The 14,575-nt window shown below is 45.9% G+C and overlaps 1 protein-coding gene and 1 long non-coding RNA gene across 3 annotated transcripts; one reads left to right on the top strand and one right to left on the bottom strand.

Moving 5' to 3' along the window:
* The first annotated feature begins 3,999 nt into the window (after window positions 1-3,999).
* LOC143260174 (uncharacterized) lies at window positions 4,000-11,150 on the top strand. The gene is made up of 2 exons (XR_013034282.1): window positions 4,000-8,010; window positions 8,254-11,150. It is a non-coding gene; the product is annotated as an uncharacterized LOC143260174 (long non-coding RNA).
* On the bottom strand, window positions 8,339-14,275 carry LOC117220263 (E3 ubiquitin-protein ligase RNF167). 2 transcript variants are annotated; one of them, XM_033470055.2, is made up of 8 exons: window positions 13,712-14,275; window positions 12,629-12,945; window positions 11,572-11,764; window positions 11,247-11,455; window positions 10,975-11,149; window positions 10,748-10,906; window positions 10,389-10,634; window positions 8,339-10,182 (listed from the first exon to the last, which is right to left on the bottom strand). In XM_033470055.2, exons 2-8 carry the CDS (start codon window positions 12,806-12,808, stop codon window positions 10,175-10,177), a joined length of 1,170 nt encoding a protein of 389 aa, XP_033325946.1. In that variant the 5' UTR covers window positions 12,809-12,945; window positions 13,712-14,275; the 3' UTR covers window positions 8,339-10,174. The 2 variants fall into 2 exon arrangements, with proteins under 2 accessions (XP_033325946.1, XP_033325943.1); XM_033470052.2 differs by having other exon boundaries at window positions 8,339-10,076; window positions 13,712-14,274.
* Between the last annotated feature and the right edge of the window lie 300 nt (window positions 14,276-14,575).

Below are 14,575 nucleotides of genomic sequence, written 5' to 3' on the forward strand. Positions count from 1 at the left end.
ACCCTCCGGCCGTCGTCGATGATCACGCTTGCCGGCCACGCGGCAACGCGTCCCACCGTGCCACCAACCACCACGCAGACGGCAGAGCCGACGACCAGGCGGATGGGGACAAAGTTGACGGTCTACGGGTCACCGGCAGCCTTTCGCGAGCTCGTTGCCATTGCGTCGACTTCATGGACACACCCGCTCGATAAGTGGCCACGGGTAGCCGAGTATCCACCTTCTCTTGGTCCACCCGAGCTCGGCTTCTTCTTCCCGCTGGTTGACCTCGTTGCGGTACTCTATCCTCTAGGGGAACCGACTCTCCTCTCTTTTTTTGGCCTCTGTCCTATGCGGCTTAGCAACCCCACCGATCCTCTCGCGATCTCCTCTTCCGTCGCTCCTTTCCGGCTTGAACGTTGTCTACTATCCGCTGCCGGGGCTAGTTCTAGCACGAACTGGAGACCTGGTTTCGCCAGGGTTTTCCCAGGCCCTTTCCTCGGCTCTCCGGTCTTGGGACCAGCCGAATTCCTTCGTTCCAAGGGAAAGTGAGGTTATAGCTTTTAACCCTCGGCGATGGTACCGCGCACCAGGATCCGCGCGGGAGAGCACGCGCGCGCGCGCGGCCGAGCGCGCGCACGGCTCCTCTACTCCGTGACGGCAACTTCACGAACGGTAGACGGTAGCAAGACCGTTCCAATCTCTCTCCCTCCCTCCGGAATCCTTGCACGTATCTTCCTCAGGGTAGTTAGCACCGCGATGTAACCCGAGGGCCAGCCTCCTCGTCGCGACCGAGCGATCCGCGTCCCTTCCGCGGATCGATCGAGACTTTCCGGTCGCTGCGGATCAACCGTTCCCTTCCAGGAGGCTCGACGATTCCACTCGAACTGACTCCGACGAACGCCACTGTACGAACAACCACCGAACGGACGAACTCGTCGGTCGCATCCGATCGGTCCTCGAGGGTTCGCAGCGGGTGTTAACGATCACGATCGAGCCGTGTCGCCTCGAGGAACGGGCTGGTCCTGTCCCCGAAATCGTTGCTCCTCGTGACACCGTTCTCTCAGGACGGTGGCGCACCTTCCGGACCGCGTTCCGTTCGCGTTTCGTTGCGTCGACTCCACTCTCTCTCCCTCTCTCTCGCTCTTTCTCTTCGGTCTCTCTCGCTCTTTCTCTATGTCTGTCTGTCCCTCGCGTCGTGGAGAAACCTTCCTTCGGTGTAGGAGGCCGCGAAACCCAGCGACGAACGACGCGGAGGGTTGATGTTCGGCACGCGCGCGCGTCCCTCTCGCTCGCGCAGCGATCGCCTAAGCGCACAACAGCATCGTCGTCATCCTCTCGCCGGAATCCCGTGGACGCGGCGCGACGCGTCACGACCACCAACGCTTTGCAGCGAATCCCCGTTGCAGCGGACAACGAAAGAGGGAGAGAGAGAGATAATCGCGTGTCCACGGAAAGAAGAAAATTCTACCGCGAGGCAACGTCGGCAACGACGTCGACGGGGAGTACGGTCGCGACAACGGGGCGCGGTGTTTGGAACGCTCGAAAGGGGGTGCCCGACGAATCCACTTTTCGCGCCCCGACGAACGTACGACGATGGGAACGACAACGATCACTCGGGGACCCGGTATCTATCTGTCCACCGATTCTTCCCTTCCCCTTTCCCTTCTGTCCCCAGCGTGTAGCTCAGCGCCGCTCTCTCTCTCTCTCTCTCTCTCTCTCTCTCTCTCTTCGTGTGTGTCGGGTTTAGGTCTCTCGGGCCCTGAGTCTCGAGAGGCGAGGCGTCACGCCACGGTCCCCCGATCCGCGTTTACCGTACCGCGATCAGGATGACGTCCTGCAACGCGGCGTACGAACGGCCGAGCCACGCACGCACGCACATACACACTTTTTGGGGTCGTGCGCGTGACACGGAAACACCGACCCCTGAACCGCGCACCAGCAACTGCGCGCGGATCGGACAGCGAACGTACCGAGAGTCCCTCTTCGCGAGAACGACGGAAACTTCGATGCGCCTCCTTCGTTCCCTCGGCCTTTCTGTCTTTCCAACTCGGGGGATCGCGCGCGCGCGCACGCAAACACACGTACATACACGCACGCAGCTACACACACCAGCACGCCCCGAAATTCTCCTTCCGATCGCGCCCCCACCCCTATAGCCGGCCACCCCCTTCTCTCATCCCCATTCTTTTCATCTCGCTCCGGCGCCCGGTGTCGCGCTACTTTTCCACCCCCAGTGCTATCGCCTCCCCTATCGCGCTCCCTTTCCTGTCTACTGCCGCACCTCCCCTAACTCACCCCCCGAAAGGGGAAACGAACCCTGTCTTTTTCCCTCCGAAGATTCCCCTGAAAGCCTGTCCCTCTCCGGTGCGTGCATTCGCGGCAGTCGCAATCATCGGTGGTTCTCTGTCGGCGAGGGAGGAAGCCTCCACGAGGGTCGCGCTCCCGCTACCATCCCCGCGCGGCCCCGCTTTTTCGTGGATTCTTTTTCTCCGTGGAGAACGCAGAGTCGCGTCCCGCCGAAGGTTTTGCTCGTTTGCTCTGCGAACGTACGGGCAAACTACTCGCGAGAGGGTGTAGTCACCAAAGGGCAGAGGGATGGTTACAGGGTCGGTTCTAAACCGTCGTGCGCATTGGAACGTGGCCACGCGACCACGCCGAAGTATCGCTAGGACCGCCATCTTCCTTTTTCCCTGTCCGGGTAGCTACCTCCGCACCTACCTTCCCTCCGTCTGGATACTACCCTTCGACCAACTCCTACTCCGGCAACGTAGGGCCTACACCGTAGGTTGACTCTTTCGGTGCCCTTGCCGCCCGCTACGACACTCCTTCCCTTGTCTTTCCTTCCCTTCGACCTCTCCCTTCTATGCTCCCTCCCTCCGTCTCTCGCTGCTACCCCTAGCTCGCTTTTCGGCTCCTCGACGCATCCCTTCCCCTACCCTCGCCACGCTCCCTCCAACCGCCACCTCGCTAAAAACAACGGTACACACGCTGCCGCCGGTCGCCTTCCGCCCCACGAGACCCGCCGCTCTCTGCCTCCACCACCGTCGCCGACCACGACGCCGCGTCTCCCCTCCTCGTTCCTCGCGCTGCCGTGAAACCCCACCCCGATATATCCTCCGAGTCCACCCTCGAACGATTCCAAACTGTGCTCGTCTCGATTCTCTCGCGGAAAACTCTCTTTCGTCACCGCCATCCTCCCGGCTCGGTACGCTTCTCTAGTCCCTGCTGAAGAGGGAGAGTACGAGGCAGAGGAGGAGACGGGAAAAAATCGGCCTCTCCGTCGGTATAGATCCCCGCGTCCGGCAGCCGAGTATTCGAAACGGCCGACCCGTTCGCCGAGAACGACCCGAATACGTCTCCTTCTTTAGGCGTCTGGGTCCGGGCTGGCTTTGGGTTCGTCGCGACACACCGCCGCGTTACACACCGTCGACTTCGATCGGGCCGCGAGGTCGAGAGGCTGAGAAAGACTCACGAGAACCAGCCACCCCTCGGGCACGACTTCGCGCCGAGCCGAGCCGAGCCTTCGTCGACCTAATACCATCGAGATCTCGAGTGGAAAAGTAGTTATAATTGCTTGTCGCGATCAGCCGACCGTGTCCCGTCACCCCTCATCTCTCATCCCCACCCTGTTTCCCGCAGAAACTCGACGAACGCCCCGACCATGCGAAGAGACCATCAGCGCTAAAAGTATGAGGAAAAAGGGGAACAATTAAAATGGGACGCCTGTATATTAAAAAACGGCCTCGCCGAATTCTAGAGAGGCGGTAATAGGCCGAAGAGGGTGATCAACGGACGATCCATTAATCTCGCTATCTTGTTGCTACGAATTTGCCCCGAAACTCTGTCTTCGGCCTCGAGGAACGCCGATAAGTCTCGCGTGCGTTTCAAGTTTGCATCCTCGACAAGGAGGGTAGTTAACGTCGGATCGGCGGCCAGGCGAGGGAGGAACATTCGCACGAAATTCTCTCTGTTTTCGCGACATGCTTAGATGGACGGTGAAAAGACGCAAGGCGCATGTACCGCGTTACGGCGGTGCTCCGGAGCGGGCTTGTTTCTTGCGCACGGATATACGCATACGCGCGAAGGCGTATCCTACGCCAAGGACATCTCGCTGCGTGTTCTCTGGTTTTCCCTCCGGTGATCTCTCGGGTCGAGAGCGTTGCCGCGAACGCGCGCATGTCCGCCGGCGGAGGGAAATTTTCGCGAATCGATAATTCGCGAGCAGCTGCAGCAGCGGTAACGGGTTAGTCACGCGGACGACTAGCCTATTTGATTGTTACTCGGTCAAGCCGCGCTGGTAACCCCCTAAATCTCCCTCGCCGCTAATACTTCGTCATCTTTTTCGCCCCTGCCTCCTGTCCTTCGCCGAGAGGCAACCCCCGCCTTTGGCTCCGCGGTCGTCGCCGACTTTCTCGCGTAAACGATCACAGTTAGCGGATACCTTGATCGTCGGCTTATTAACTAATTTCTTCTCGTGGTTTCTGACTCTCCGATTGCTGACATCCGAAATCTTCAACTTCAACGCTACTGGAATGAACAGACAAGTAGTATTCGTAGATACGTTTATAGGCGAGTAATTAGAGCTAGGTTTTTCCACGGATCTCTGGTGAGTCCCACATACCTATTTCCTACAATTTCCAACTGGCGCTTGGATTTTGCTAGAATGAGCGAACAATTAGAACTAGTGGATAGTAAAACGACAGGATTTTAGAGCTACGATTACCTGCAGTAAATCTTTGGTTGGTCACACGTACCTGTGTTTTCTAATCTTACGTCCAGGTTCTGCTGTTTACTGCTGCGAAGATAATTAATTGTTACAGCCACCAGTTCGTAAACGCTGATTTGTCCGACGCATGAATCTGTGCTGAACAATCCGTGCATACCTGTGCTCCGTGATTTACGACTTACGTCTGGAATCCTGCTCCTTCTTCTACATACTTTTAGGCTGCTCTAGGGGATCTACAAATCAGTAAAGTATCATTAATCCATTCTCTAATTGTATTCTTCGATACTCACGTCTCCCTAAAAACTACTGGCGGTCTTCTACTAAAATTTCGAAAGTCACTACTCGGTTGATCGAATAAAAATTCTTGATCACTGGACGCACATGGATATTAGTGTGTCCTTAGACCCCTGATATAGCTGGCTGCAAAACCTTGACAAACAACTAAAATCTACGAAATAGTGATCAGAACCTCGGTGATTCTGCCTTGTCGTGTCGATCGACACTTTGGGGGGCAAGTCGTCGGTAACGGAGCAGCGCGTGCAAGAAAACGTGAAAAGGAGCTCGCATTACTCGCGTAATACCGTGAAATTAGGTCACGCAAGAGTGTTTTGTATGCAATTCGTCACTTTAATAGCCTCGACGACAAAAAGCGTAGTTATTCGAAATCGACGGCGCGCGTCGATCGCGATTCAGGCCTCGAGGAAAGTCCAGTGATTCTCATACGGATCTTGCGCGAGATTCGCGTTAATTGCAACATGTGTTTGGAACTTGGTTACAGACGCGCGATTCCGTAACAGTCGTCCTCCAATTCTCGTGGCGTTATCGATGCGTATGAGAACTAAAGAATGCGCGTCCGCGACTTAATTCCGCGGTGGCTTGATTCATTCGAAGATAATCGAGTTTAAATGGCCAACGATCTCGCTTTCGCACGCCGTGATAATGCCTAGAACAGGAGATTGCTCACCGAGGCAGAGTCATCGATGCACTGCTCTAGCGTGTTCAGCTCTATTGTCTCGGGAAGGGCGGCCGCGTCTTTCCTCTGTGTCACCGACTATCAACTCGCTCGCGTGCAGACAAGAGTCCGCTCGATAACCCGCTAACAAAGATTCCATCCTATTTTTGCACGATTTCGCAATGCTTGCGCGATCTTGCCACTTCAACGCTGAAAACAAAGTCTTACGAGACATCTGCTTTGAAAATTAATGAACAGATTGCAGTCTTACATTGTTGTTGGATTTCGAATTTGCGGATTTGTGACAAAAAAACGGTAGACGAATCGATAAATTAAAGTAATTGTTAAATCACAATCAGTTACTATTAATAATACTGTTCATATTTCTCCTCTCATAGATAAGCCAAATCCAAAGAATCACTCTTAACCGATTACTAACGATGGATCTCTTTTCCACGAGGCGCAATTACTATCACCTACATTGTTCTCTACTTACCGCCAATTATCAAAGAAATAGATGTCTAAATCTTTGCGCAAAGATCCGCAATCCAGTTGTGACTCTATTTCGTTCTGTTACTCAGTACGATGCGACCTCCTTATCATAATGATCTGAAATTTTGATGGGATATTAATTGAAACCTAACCTAGAACGAGGAAGATAGAACCCAATGTATTGTATCAAAGGTTTCACAAAAACCAACAAAGACAAAATTTTATATACAGTGATCCTTTATCCCCCGTTTCCTTAAAATTTCGGTTCGTTATAATGAGGGGGTTGTACCATACTATAGCCTTTTGGCGTAGGTTGCAGAACGAAAGGGGTGACGGGACGTTTGGACCCGTCCGGCGGTTCTAACGTCGAAGGCAGAGGGAACGCGACGAAAAAAATAGAAAAACGGCGACGAGGTGGAAAAAGGGATGTCGATCCGGGGTGTCTGAGCAAGATGAACGGCGAGAGAGTGAGAGTGCGGGCGGCAGAGGAGACGAGAGATCGAGAGGATGGGCGAAAAAAATCCTCGAACGGAAGCAGTGGGAAAGAATCGGGGTTGCTGCGATAGCGAAGGTGGAGAGGACAAGAGAGGCTGCTCGGTGCGCCTGGAGAGGCCAAACCGGCGGAAAACCGAAGCACGATCTTCCCTCGACATCGCGGCCTGTTTTCGAACGATTTTTTCCACACGACGATGAGACGAATTGAAACGGCATTGTGCCGTCACGCGCGGCCACTCTCGCTCTCTCTCCACGGAAACTCGCCGTTAGAACACCTCTTCCCTCTGTTAACATGACTTCCTCACGTTGCCCCCTTTTTCTTCTCCGTCCTCTCTACTTTCATGTTTCCCTCCGACCCCGAACCTTGCTCTCGTAGCCCATCGATCGATAGATCCCGCCGGTTTCCGCCGGATCTGCGATTCATCCGCTCGGGATCCATTAACGCGTTGGACTGCGTCTTCGAGATGGAGCAACGGGCTGACAAGCTTAATATCATAGTGTTCAATGTCATGCTACGTGGGTGACCCGGATTTCTAGTTCCTGTTGTATAATACTTTTACAAGGTGCATTCATGGTTCCCGAAATGAAGCAATGGCATGACCATGGTGTTTACTGTTACCCTCCTTGCCATTTTCTCATTGGACAGATGATCTATCGAGGTCGATGGCGGTCGATGGCTCGGAGTCACACGATTGCTTCAAACAATATTCATAAGATTGGTGCGGCAGTAGACGTATGTTAAAGGACATCGCTCATCCAACAACATGAACAACATCAGACACGTTCGTATTATCTAGATATCAGCCGAACATGTCGATGCTGGCCTGATGTCATCTAGTTTTTGTGCTGTTAGTTGAGCGAAGATCTTAACATGAAGCCGGAATAGGAAGATCTGCGACGCAAATTCCTGTGCTGCGTAGAACAGGATGCTTTCAGTTTTTCATAGAAACATTATAAATCGGTGAACGCAATAGATTGCATACGGACTAAACCAGAACTCGCGCACTACAGTAATAACAAAAGTATTCAGTGATTTTTATCTTGTAAAAAATGCGTATCCAGAAAATTAAAAAGATAAAGGACATTTGTTTTATGTAGACTCTACGATGCGAACATTCTGGTCCCCATATAGGGAAACAACGACGCTGGAACAGCAGGAAGGAACAAAGCCTTCTCCTTATACAATTTTAAAGATGAACTATCGCGAATTGTGAAACATGCATGCGCCTTTCATCGATCGACGATGTGAAACATAGTTGACACGATCCAAAAGAAAAAAACGCTTGCTGATCGATGGGAAGCCAACGCATTTCTCTTGAACCGATGCTCGATTCTTCTTTCTTTGCAAAACGTAGAGCGCGAGGTCAGTCGCCGCTATAGTTATTATTCTTTCCGTCCCGGGAACAATCGAGATAATCGAGAAAAAAGTGTGTGCATTCACTTGTTTTGCTTGATAAAACGCGGAAACCCGGGAAAAGTACTCGACGAGATCGCCGATAAACAACACTGATCCTCTCGTTGTGATTCATGCACACATTGTTATTTTCTCTTCAATAGTGATTGCAAAGTGAAGAACTCTTTGTGAATATTTTCGTTCCGGTTTCAGTGAACCTGGTTGGAGTATTGAGATACGTGTGCGTTGTCGCCGCACCGCTTAAGGATATCAGCAGCATAATGTAAAATACAAAATATAAATATCTTTTATTTTTATTTGGACAGTACACCTAACGTTAAACGATGAGACATTAGCAAGCCTGATCCTTTCTTTCCGAATCAGACACGTCGCGGTGACCGAGTAAAAATTATATCTCCGATATTGTACAATATACATACATATACATATATATATATACACACACACAACAATATTATCTCTCATACTATTTACACAGTTTATACAACCTTCCTTTCCGCTTCTCTCATCCCGAAGGATCTATATTAACAATGACCAAGCAACAACATAGTGGAAACGCCGTAACCTAATCTGCAGATTATTTACTTTGCCAACTGCTTCTGGACACTTTGTCCCTCCTCTCCATGCGATTAAGAAATGCCAGTGAACGCTAATTTTACACTATACATATGAATGTACAGAATTCATGCAAAGATTGACGACGATTTGGTATTATGAAGTATGAAAACATTTTTTAATTATTTATTAATATTTTTTTCAGTTTTTATATTTTTTCTTTGTTAAATGTAAAACGTTAATTCATCGTGTCTCTGGGCGGCAAAACCCTTTGTCGGCGTACTCGCGGAACTTAACTCTACAGATTCAATTTCTGTCAAATTGTAATAACGTCTAACGTTGGATATATGTATATATCCTCAAAGCTTCGCGGCTTCCTTGGTTACTGTTAAAGAGTTTTGCTGGCTCTGCGCTAAGGAGGCTTCCACTTTTTGGCCTCCTGCAAGTTATATGTATATGTATATATAGCAAGAAATAATATTTACAAAATCATGGTCGTCCAGCGTTTATGGAATAGCTGAGAGCAGACACAGGATTCTTCTGTACTGTCTAACAAAGTAAGCTTAAACGAAATAGAACTGTATGTATTAGTCAAGGGAAAAGATAATAACGTATGCGGACCAAATAAATTCTGTGCAAACATAAAATACGTAGGCCATAAGTAGCTGTGAATTATCGGGACCTGAGTGAAGCAACGTTCCGAATATCTTCTGAGAAAAGTCATTGTTGTCCTTCTCATTCGAAACATTGGGCCACTCAGTCGAACAGCCCAGAGAAGTAATATCAGCGGTCTTAACCATCAAGTAACAATTTCAATATGTTCATAAGCGACCTTTAATCAAAATAAGCTGATTATGATAACAATAATATTCGTATCAATAAAATAAAAGAATTTCATTTACTTTCATAATATAGTTGTGTGAAAAAGAAATGCTTGAAGAGCAACGAACGTGCGACGATAAAGGATGGATATTCGCATAAATCATCTGAGTGATGTGTCCCGTTTCACAAATTGTTTCTCGCGTTCGCTCGATATGAACCGTTAATACTTGTGAACAAAGGATACTCTCAAAGTGCTAAAAAAATGCTCTTCCATTCTCTAGCATTCGATGCCAGATCTAAATAAAAAAGTTAATACGTTCCAGTGGCCCGGTATCGAACTTCGGTCAAGACAAACAATAGAGATCTTACGGAAAGTAACCGAAGCTGCTCCTAGCAGCAGTATCTTACGGGAAAACGTGATCTCTCTCTCTCTCTCTCTCTCTCTCTCTCTCCCTTTTTCTTCCTTTTTTTTTGAATCCATGGCGATTGGATTCAAGGTTTTGTTCTTGGCACGCCGGTCAATTTCGATTTGCTGTTTCCTGGATCACCATCGCTGGAAAACTCCTCCGTGTCCGTATACAATGTCACCATGTGTGGTTAGGTGCTGACCCCGGAAACCTCCAACTCCGATAGCTCGCCTAACATTAAATCATAAAGCTTGTACTACCGTTCCATCGCTCTCTTCAGCTCGCTAATAACCCTCTCCCTGCTTCCAATCGCAATCGTCCAACCGGTTTCACAGATCTAACAAAAGGGAGATTGCTTTCAGGGGTGCTACTGCTGTCCACACTAGCGTTTCTCAACCTCAAGTAATTCCCAAAATGTTCCAAAATAATTCAATATTGTCTGCTCTAATGAAGAAGGTTGAGGAACGCTGACCTACACCACTGGATCGCTGGACCATCATCGATGGCGACGCAGTGAAAGGGTTGCGCATAGAACTGCCTTACCGTTTATACTGTAAATGTCCGTAACCATGAAAACAATCGTATTTGACTGCTCTTCGGCGCTTGTGCCAGCCCCGTCCTCGGATGTATCGTAATAGTGCTCGGAATCTGAGCTGCTGCTAGAATGATTCGTATCCTGCTGCTGCTGCTGCTGCTGCTGTTGCTGCTGCTGCGTCGGTGACCTTGAGCTACGCCCAAGAATATTTTCTCTCACTAAACGTTCATGTGTAAACGTTCCACCCTGAGTACCTGCAGAAGTGTTTATTTTTATAAAAATTGGATCTTGCTAGATTACTCGAATATTATACTGTATACCGTGCGAGATAATAAAAGTAATTATTGGCAAGGGAAGCAGTGCTTACCTTGGTGACCATCACGAATTAAAGGAGTCGTATCGTCAGCATCTGAATCACTTTCGTCGGTAAAAACTTGTTCATTCGCGGCAAACACTTTTCGTTTACAAACTGGACAAACTCGGCGATTCTTCGTTAGCCATGGGTCGATGCACTTTGCGTGGTAAGCTAAAAGTACCGTCGTCATTAGTTGTTTTCTTCGTGGAAATGTTGAATTCATTGGAGAGTATACCAACCATGAGCACAGGGCAGAACTCTTAGCTTTTCTCCTTCTATGTAATCATCTAAACAGATAGCACATGTTTCGTATGGGTCACCTTTGGTATATTTGTGCGTAGGAATTTTCTTCAAACTCGAATTCGGTAATCTATGCCTTCTTTGCTGCCTCCTATCCTTGATGCATCTAACAATCTGTAATTAAAAGATAAGCATATTATATATGAACCTTTCCCAAAAACATAATGAATAAAATCTCTAATAGCTTTAACAGCTTATTGTTTGTCCTCACCATAAAAGTAACCATGACTAGAAAACATATTCCAACAACGATAGCAAAGGGTAGAAGTAAATGTGTAATATTAAATGGTGTATCATCGTTAATAAGTACAAAATACAACTCATCGTATAAATAATTTTCTTTGATAATTAATCCTGTGATTTCACTGACAAACACAGATGCTATAAAAATTCCTACAGGATCTTTTGCTGACATTGGTTCTGTAACAAAATATATTGCATTTATGATACAACAATAGAAAATATATCAAAATATAATTATTAGAACAATAATCAAATTCATGTCTGTTGTACATTATAATAGTGAGTATATTTACCTAACTCATTGCTGTTAACATTATGTATAATTGCAGCATCGTATCCAGCTTTTTGTGCCATTCGAACTTTTATTTCAAAACTACAATTATAGCGAGCAATTAAAGCTATCCAATTACCATTGTAATTGGTAGTATTTGGAGGACCCTGTATCTCATGGCATGCTGTAGGTGGATCTGCATACACCACCATACCCTAATCAAATTTAATACAATTGAGAATTCCATAAAATTCCTATTTATTTGCATTACACACCTTAATTAATAATTATTAAATGTCTTTTATTTTATATTTTTAGTATTTAAGGAGATTTATTTTTGGATTATTAAAACGTAGTATTATGGAAAAAAATGTTTATTATAAATGGTTTCATTTTTACAACAATTTGATAACAGAACAGAGTTGAGACACAATGGGTTTGAAACACATGTATTAGTGAAGAGGAAAGTTAAATAACAGGATTGGAAGAATGAAAAAATACGTAATCATGGCAGAAGAGGTGGTAGTGAAAAGTAGGAATATGAAATTTATTAAAATGGAAAAAGATATACTATATTATACAGATGTATAATGCTGAGCAACATAGAATCTGAAACATTAAATTACAGCATTCCATACAGTAATAACAAAGTATGTATTGAAGAGACAAATCAAATTGTCTTGATTGAGCAAAAGCAAGTTGATGAGCCAATCATACAGAAGAAGAACAAGAATTGAATGTAAAAATCGTCATCTAGAGAGTTATAAGAAAAGGTAGACCACGAGGTCTAATTTAAGTCTAAAAAGTACCCTTAAAATTTTTAATCCATAGGCTTTTATGTAGATGATTATGTTATGATTGAACAAAACAACAAAATAATACAAATGTTAGTTACTAAATTAAACAAATATCTTTTATTTTGCATTTTTTGTAAATTTATTAGCAATTTTAGAAGATAAATTGTTCTTTTATTAAAATGAGCATTATAGAAAAAAAATGTGTTTACTGTAAATTATTTCAATCCCACGCACAAATCATATTCTAATTTGTTGTACAAGTTTTAACTGAACAATAAATACCTTAATTCCCTCGGATGATATCAAACCACCAAATCTGGCTGGCATATCTCTGAATTCCTCTTCGATTTGATGCCTGGCGGCCGCAGAGAATACTAAAATGTCTGCCTTGTTGCACATAACGCAAAAGACAAGGAACATAAGCCATAGCTGAAGTTGATGGTTTAAGCAACACTGTCTCATGTTTTAAAATATTGGAAGTATCCACCGTTCTGTCAATTTCAATATTCCATCAAAAAATCCTTTGAGCAACTCATTATACATAACATTCAGATGATAGACAGAAATGTCTCCATTGCATGGGACAGGCTACCAATATTCTGTAAAAGTAGAAATATTAATTGTCCATATTTTCATACATGATCACATATAAATACAATTGTCGATTAATTTAGAAGATTCTGTAAAAGTTCATACTGCAGTAACAACCTTTCGTAAACGGTTAATAAATCGTAGAAGTGCTTTGAAAATTTGTACTGTTTCTGGTTGCGTGACTATTGCCGTTTATGATCAGGAAATTTTGTCGAGACAAAGCGGTCGAGTGTCCATATTTGAAGCGATAGAAAAACTATTTGTACAATTTCATTATCTCCCACACGATATACTTGATTATGCTCATAACGTGACAAACAACTTATTCGTAACCTATACAGGAGATCAATTCAGTCCGAGAGAGCGCATATCAGATTCGCGAAGTGGCATAGTTAAAACTTCATATTTAATATCCTGCTATAAAATGGTACAGAAACGACTGCGTCATTTAATTGCCAGATAAACAATTGTAAACATAGAAACACCGAGGACCCGTACCTTCCCGACTATTTCGACAAGTTACCGTCCTGATGTGTGTATGTATTTGACACATCGAACAATTGAATAAACAACAATAATAGGTTCTTCAATGTGTATCAATCAACTCGAATAAAAGTGACGTGCAAATACAAGCGAAGCTGTGTGCACGCGCGCACACAAACACAACAGGTACGCGTAACGAGACCAAATTTTCCTGTAGCTGTTAACCCTGAAGATATTTTCTTTGCCGTGGATAACGATCGACCCGTATGTGTGAATATTTTGTATACGTACTACTGTTGCACTTTTCTTGGTTCTCATTCAGGCGAGAACGCTGCGTACGGTTGGTTCGCAACGCTCGTGCAAACACGTACACATGCACGTTCAAAACAGACGTAATTTATCGATGTATGTACATAATCAGCAATGTGCAATGCGATGCATACACCATTCATACATTGTGTGTCATTTGCGCCTCTGTACTGTCGTCTTCTCTCAATTTCTGGTGTTGCGAGAACGTACTACGCACAGCGAGGTGGTTACGAATTTACAAATATCTCGTCAACGATACGTAGAAACCGCACGATGACTCAAAATCGACTGCGACGTTAATTAATCTATCGAGTAAAGTTCACGAGGAAATGTCAGATTCACTACCGTCGAAGCGTGTTCCATTCATAATGACGGCCACCAATGCGATCTCAACATTTGTACGCAAATCCAAGAATAATTTATGCGGCTGCTACAATTTCCGAGTAATTTTTTTCGCGACCCGATCACTGAAGTCACGCGGATGTCATAGATATATGTAGACGTTTTCCTCGATTTTCTCGCAGAACTAATACATACATACATACACCTATCTATCTGACAGAACTCTGCCGGACGTTCTCGCTTACGCGGTGCAAGCGCTAAATTTAAATTCAATTAAATGTCAGCTTCCGACGTGATGCATTGATTTTTGTGCCATAGTTTTTAGCTTAATGAACGAAAATAACGAATTTGTGGATAGTCTATAATATTCCTTGTAATTTTTACCCAACACAATTTGTTGCTATTCCTCTATAACTGACTTTTTTCGTTATCACATCATAATTCCAAAGTCAGGAACTGCTTTTCGTATAATGAAACATGCAAATTCAAACATTTAAATTGGAA

The sequence above is a fragment of the Megalopta genalis genome, chromosome 10 (genome assembly GCF_051020955.1).
Source record: "Megalopta genalis isolate 19385.01 chromosome 10, iyMegGena1_principal, whole genome shotgun sequence".
Taxonomy (NCBI): Eukaryota; Metazoa; Arthropoda; class Insecta; order Hymenoptera; family Halictidae; genus Megalopta; species Megalopta genalis.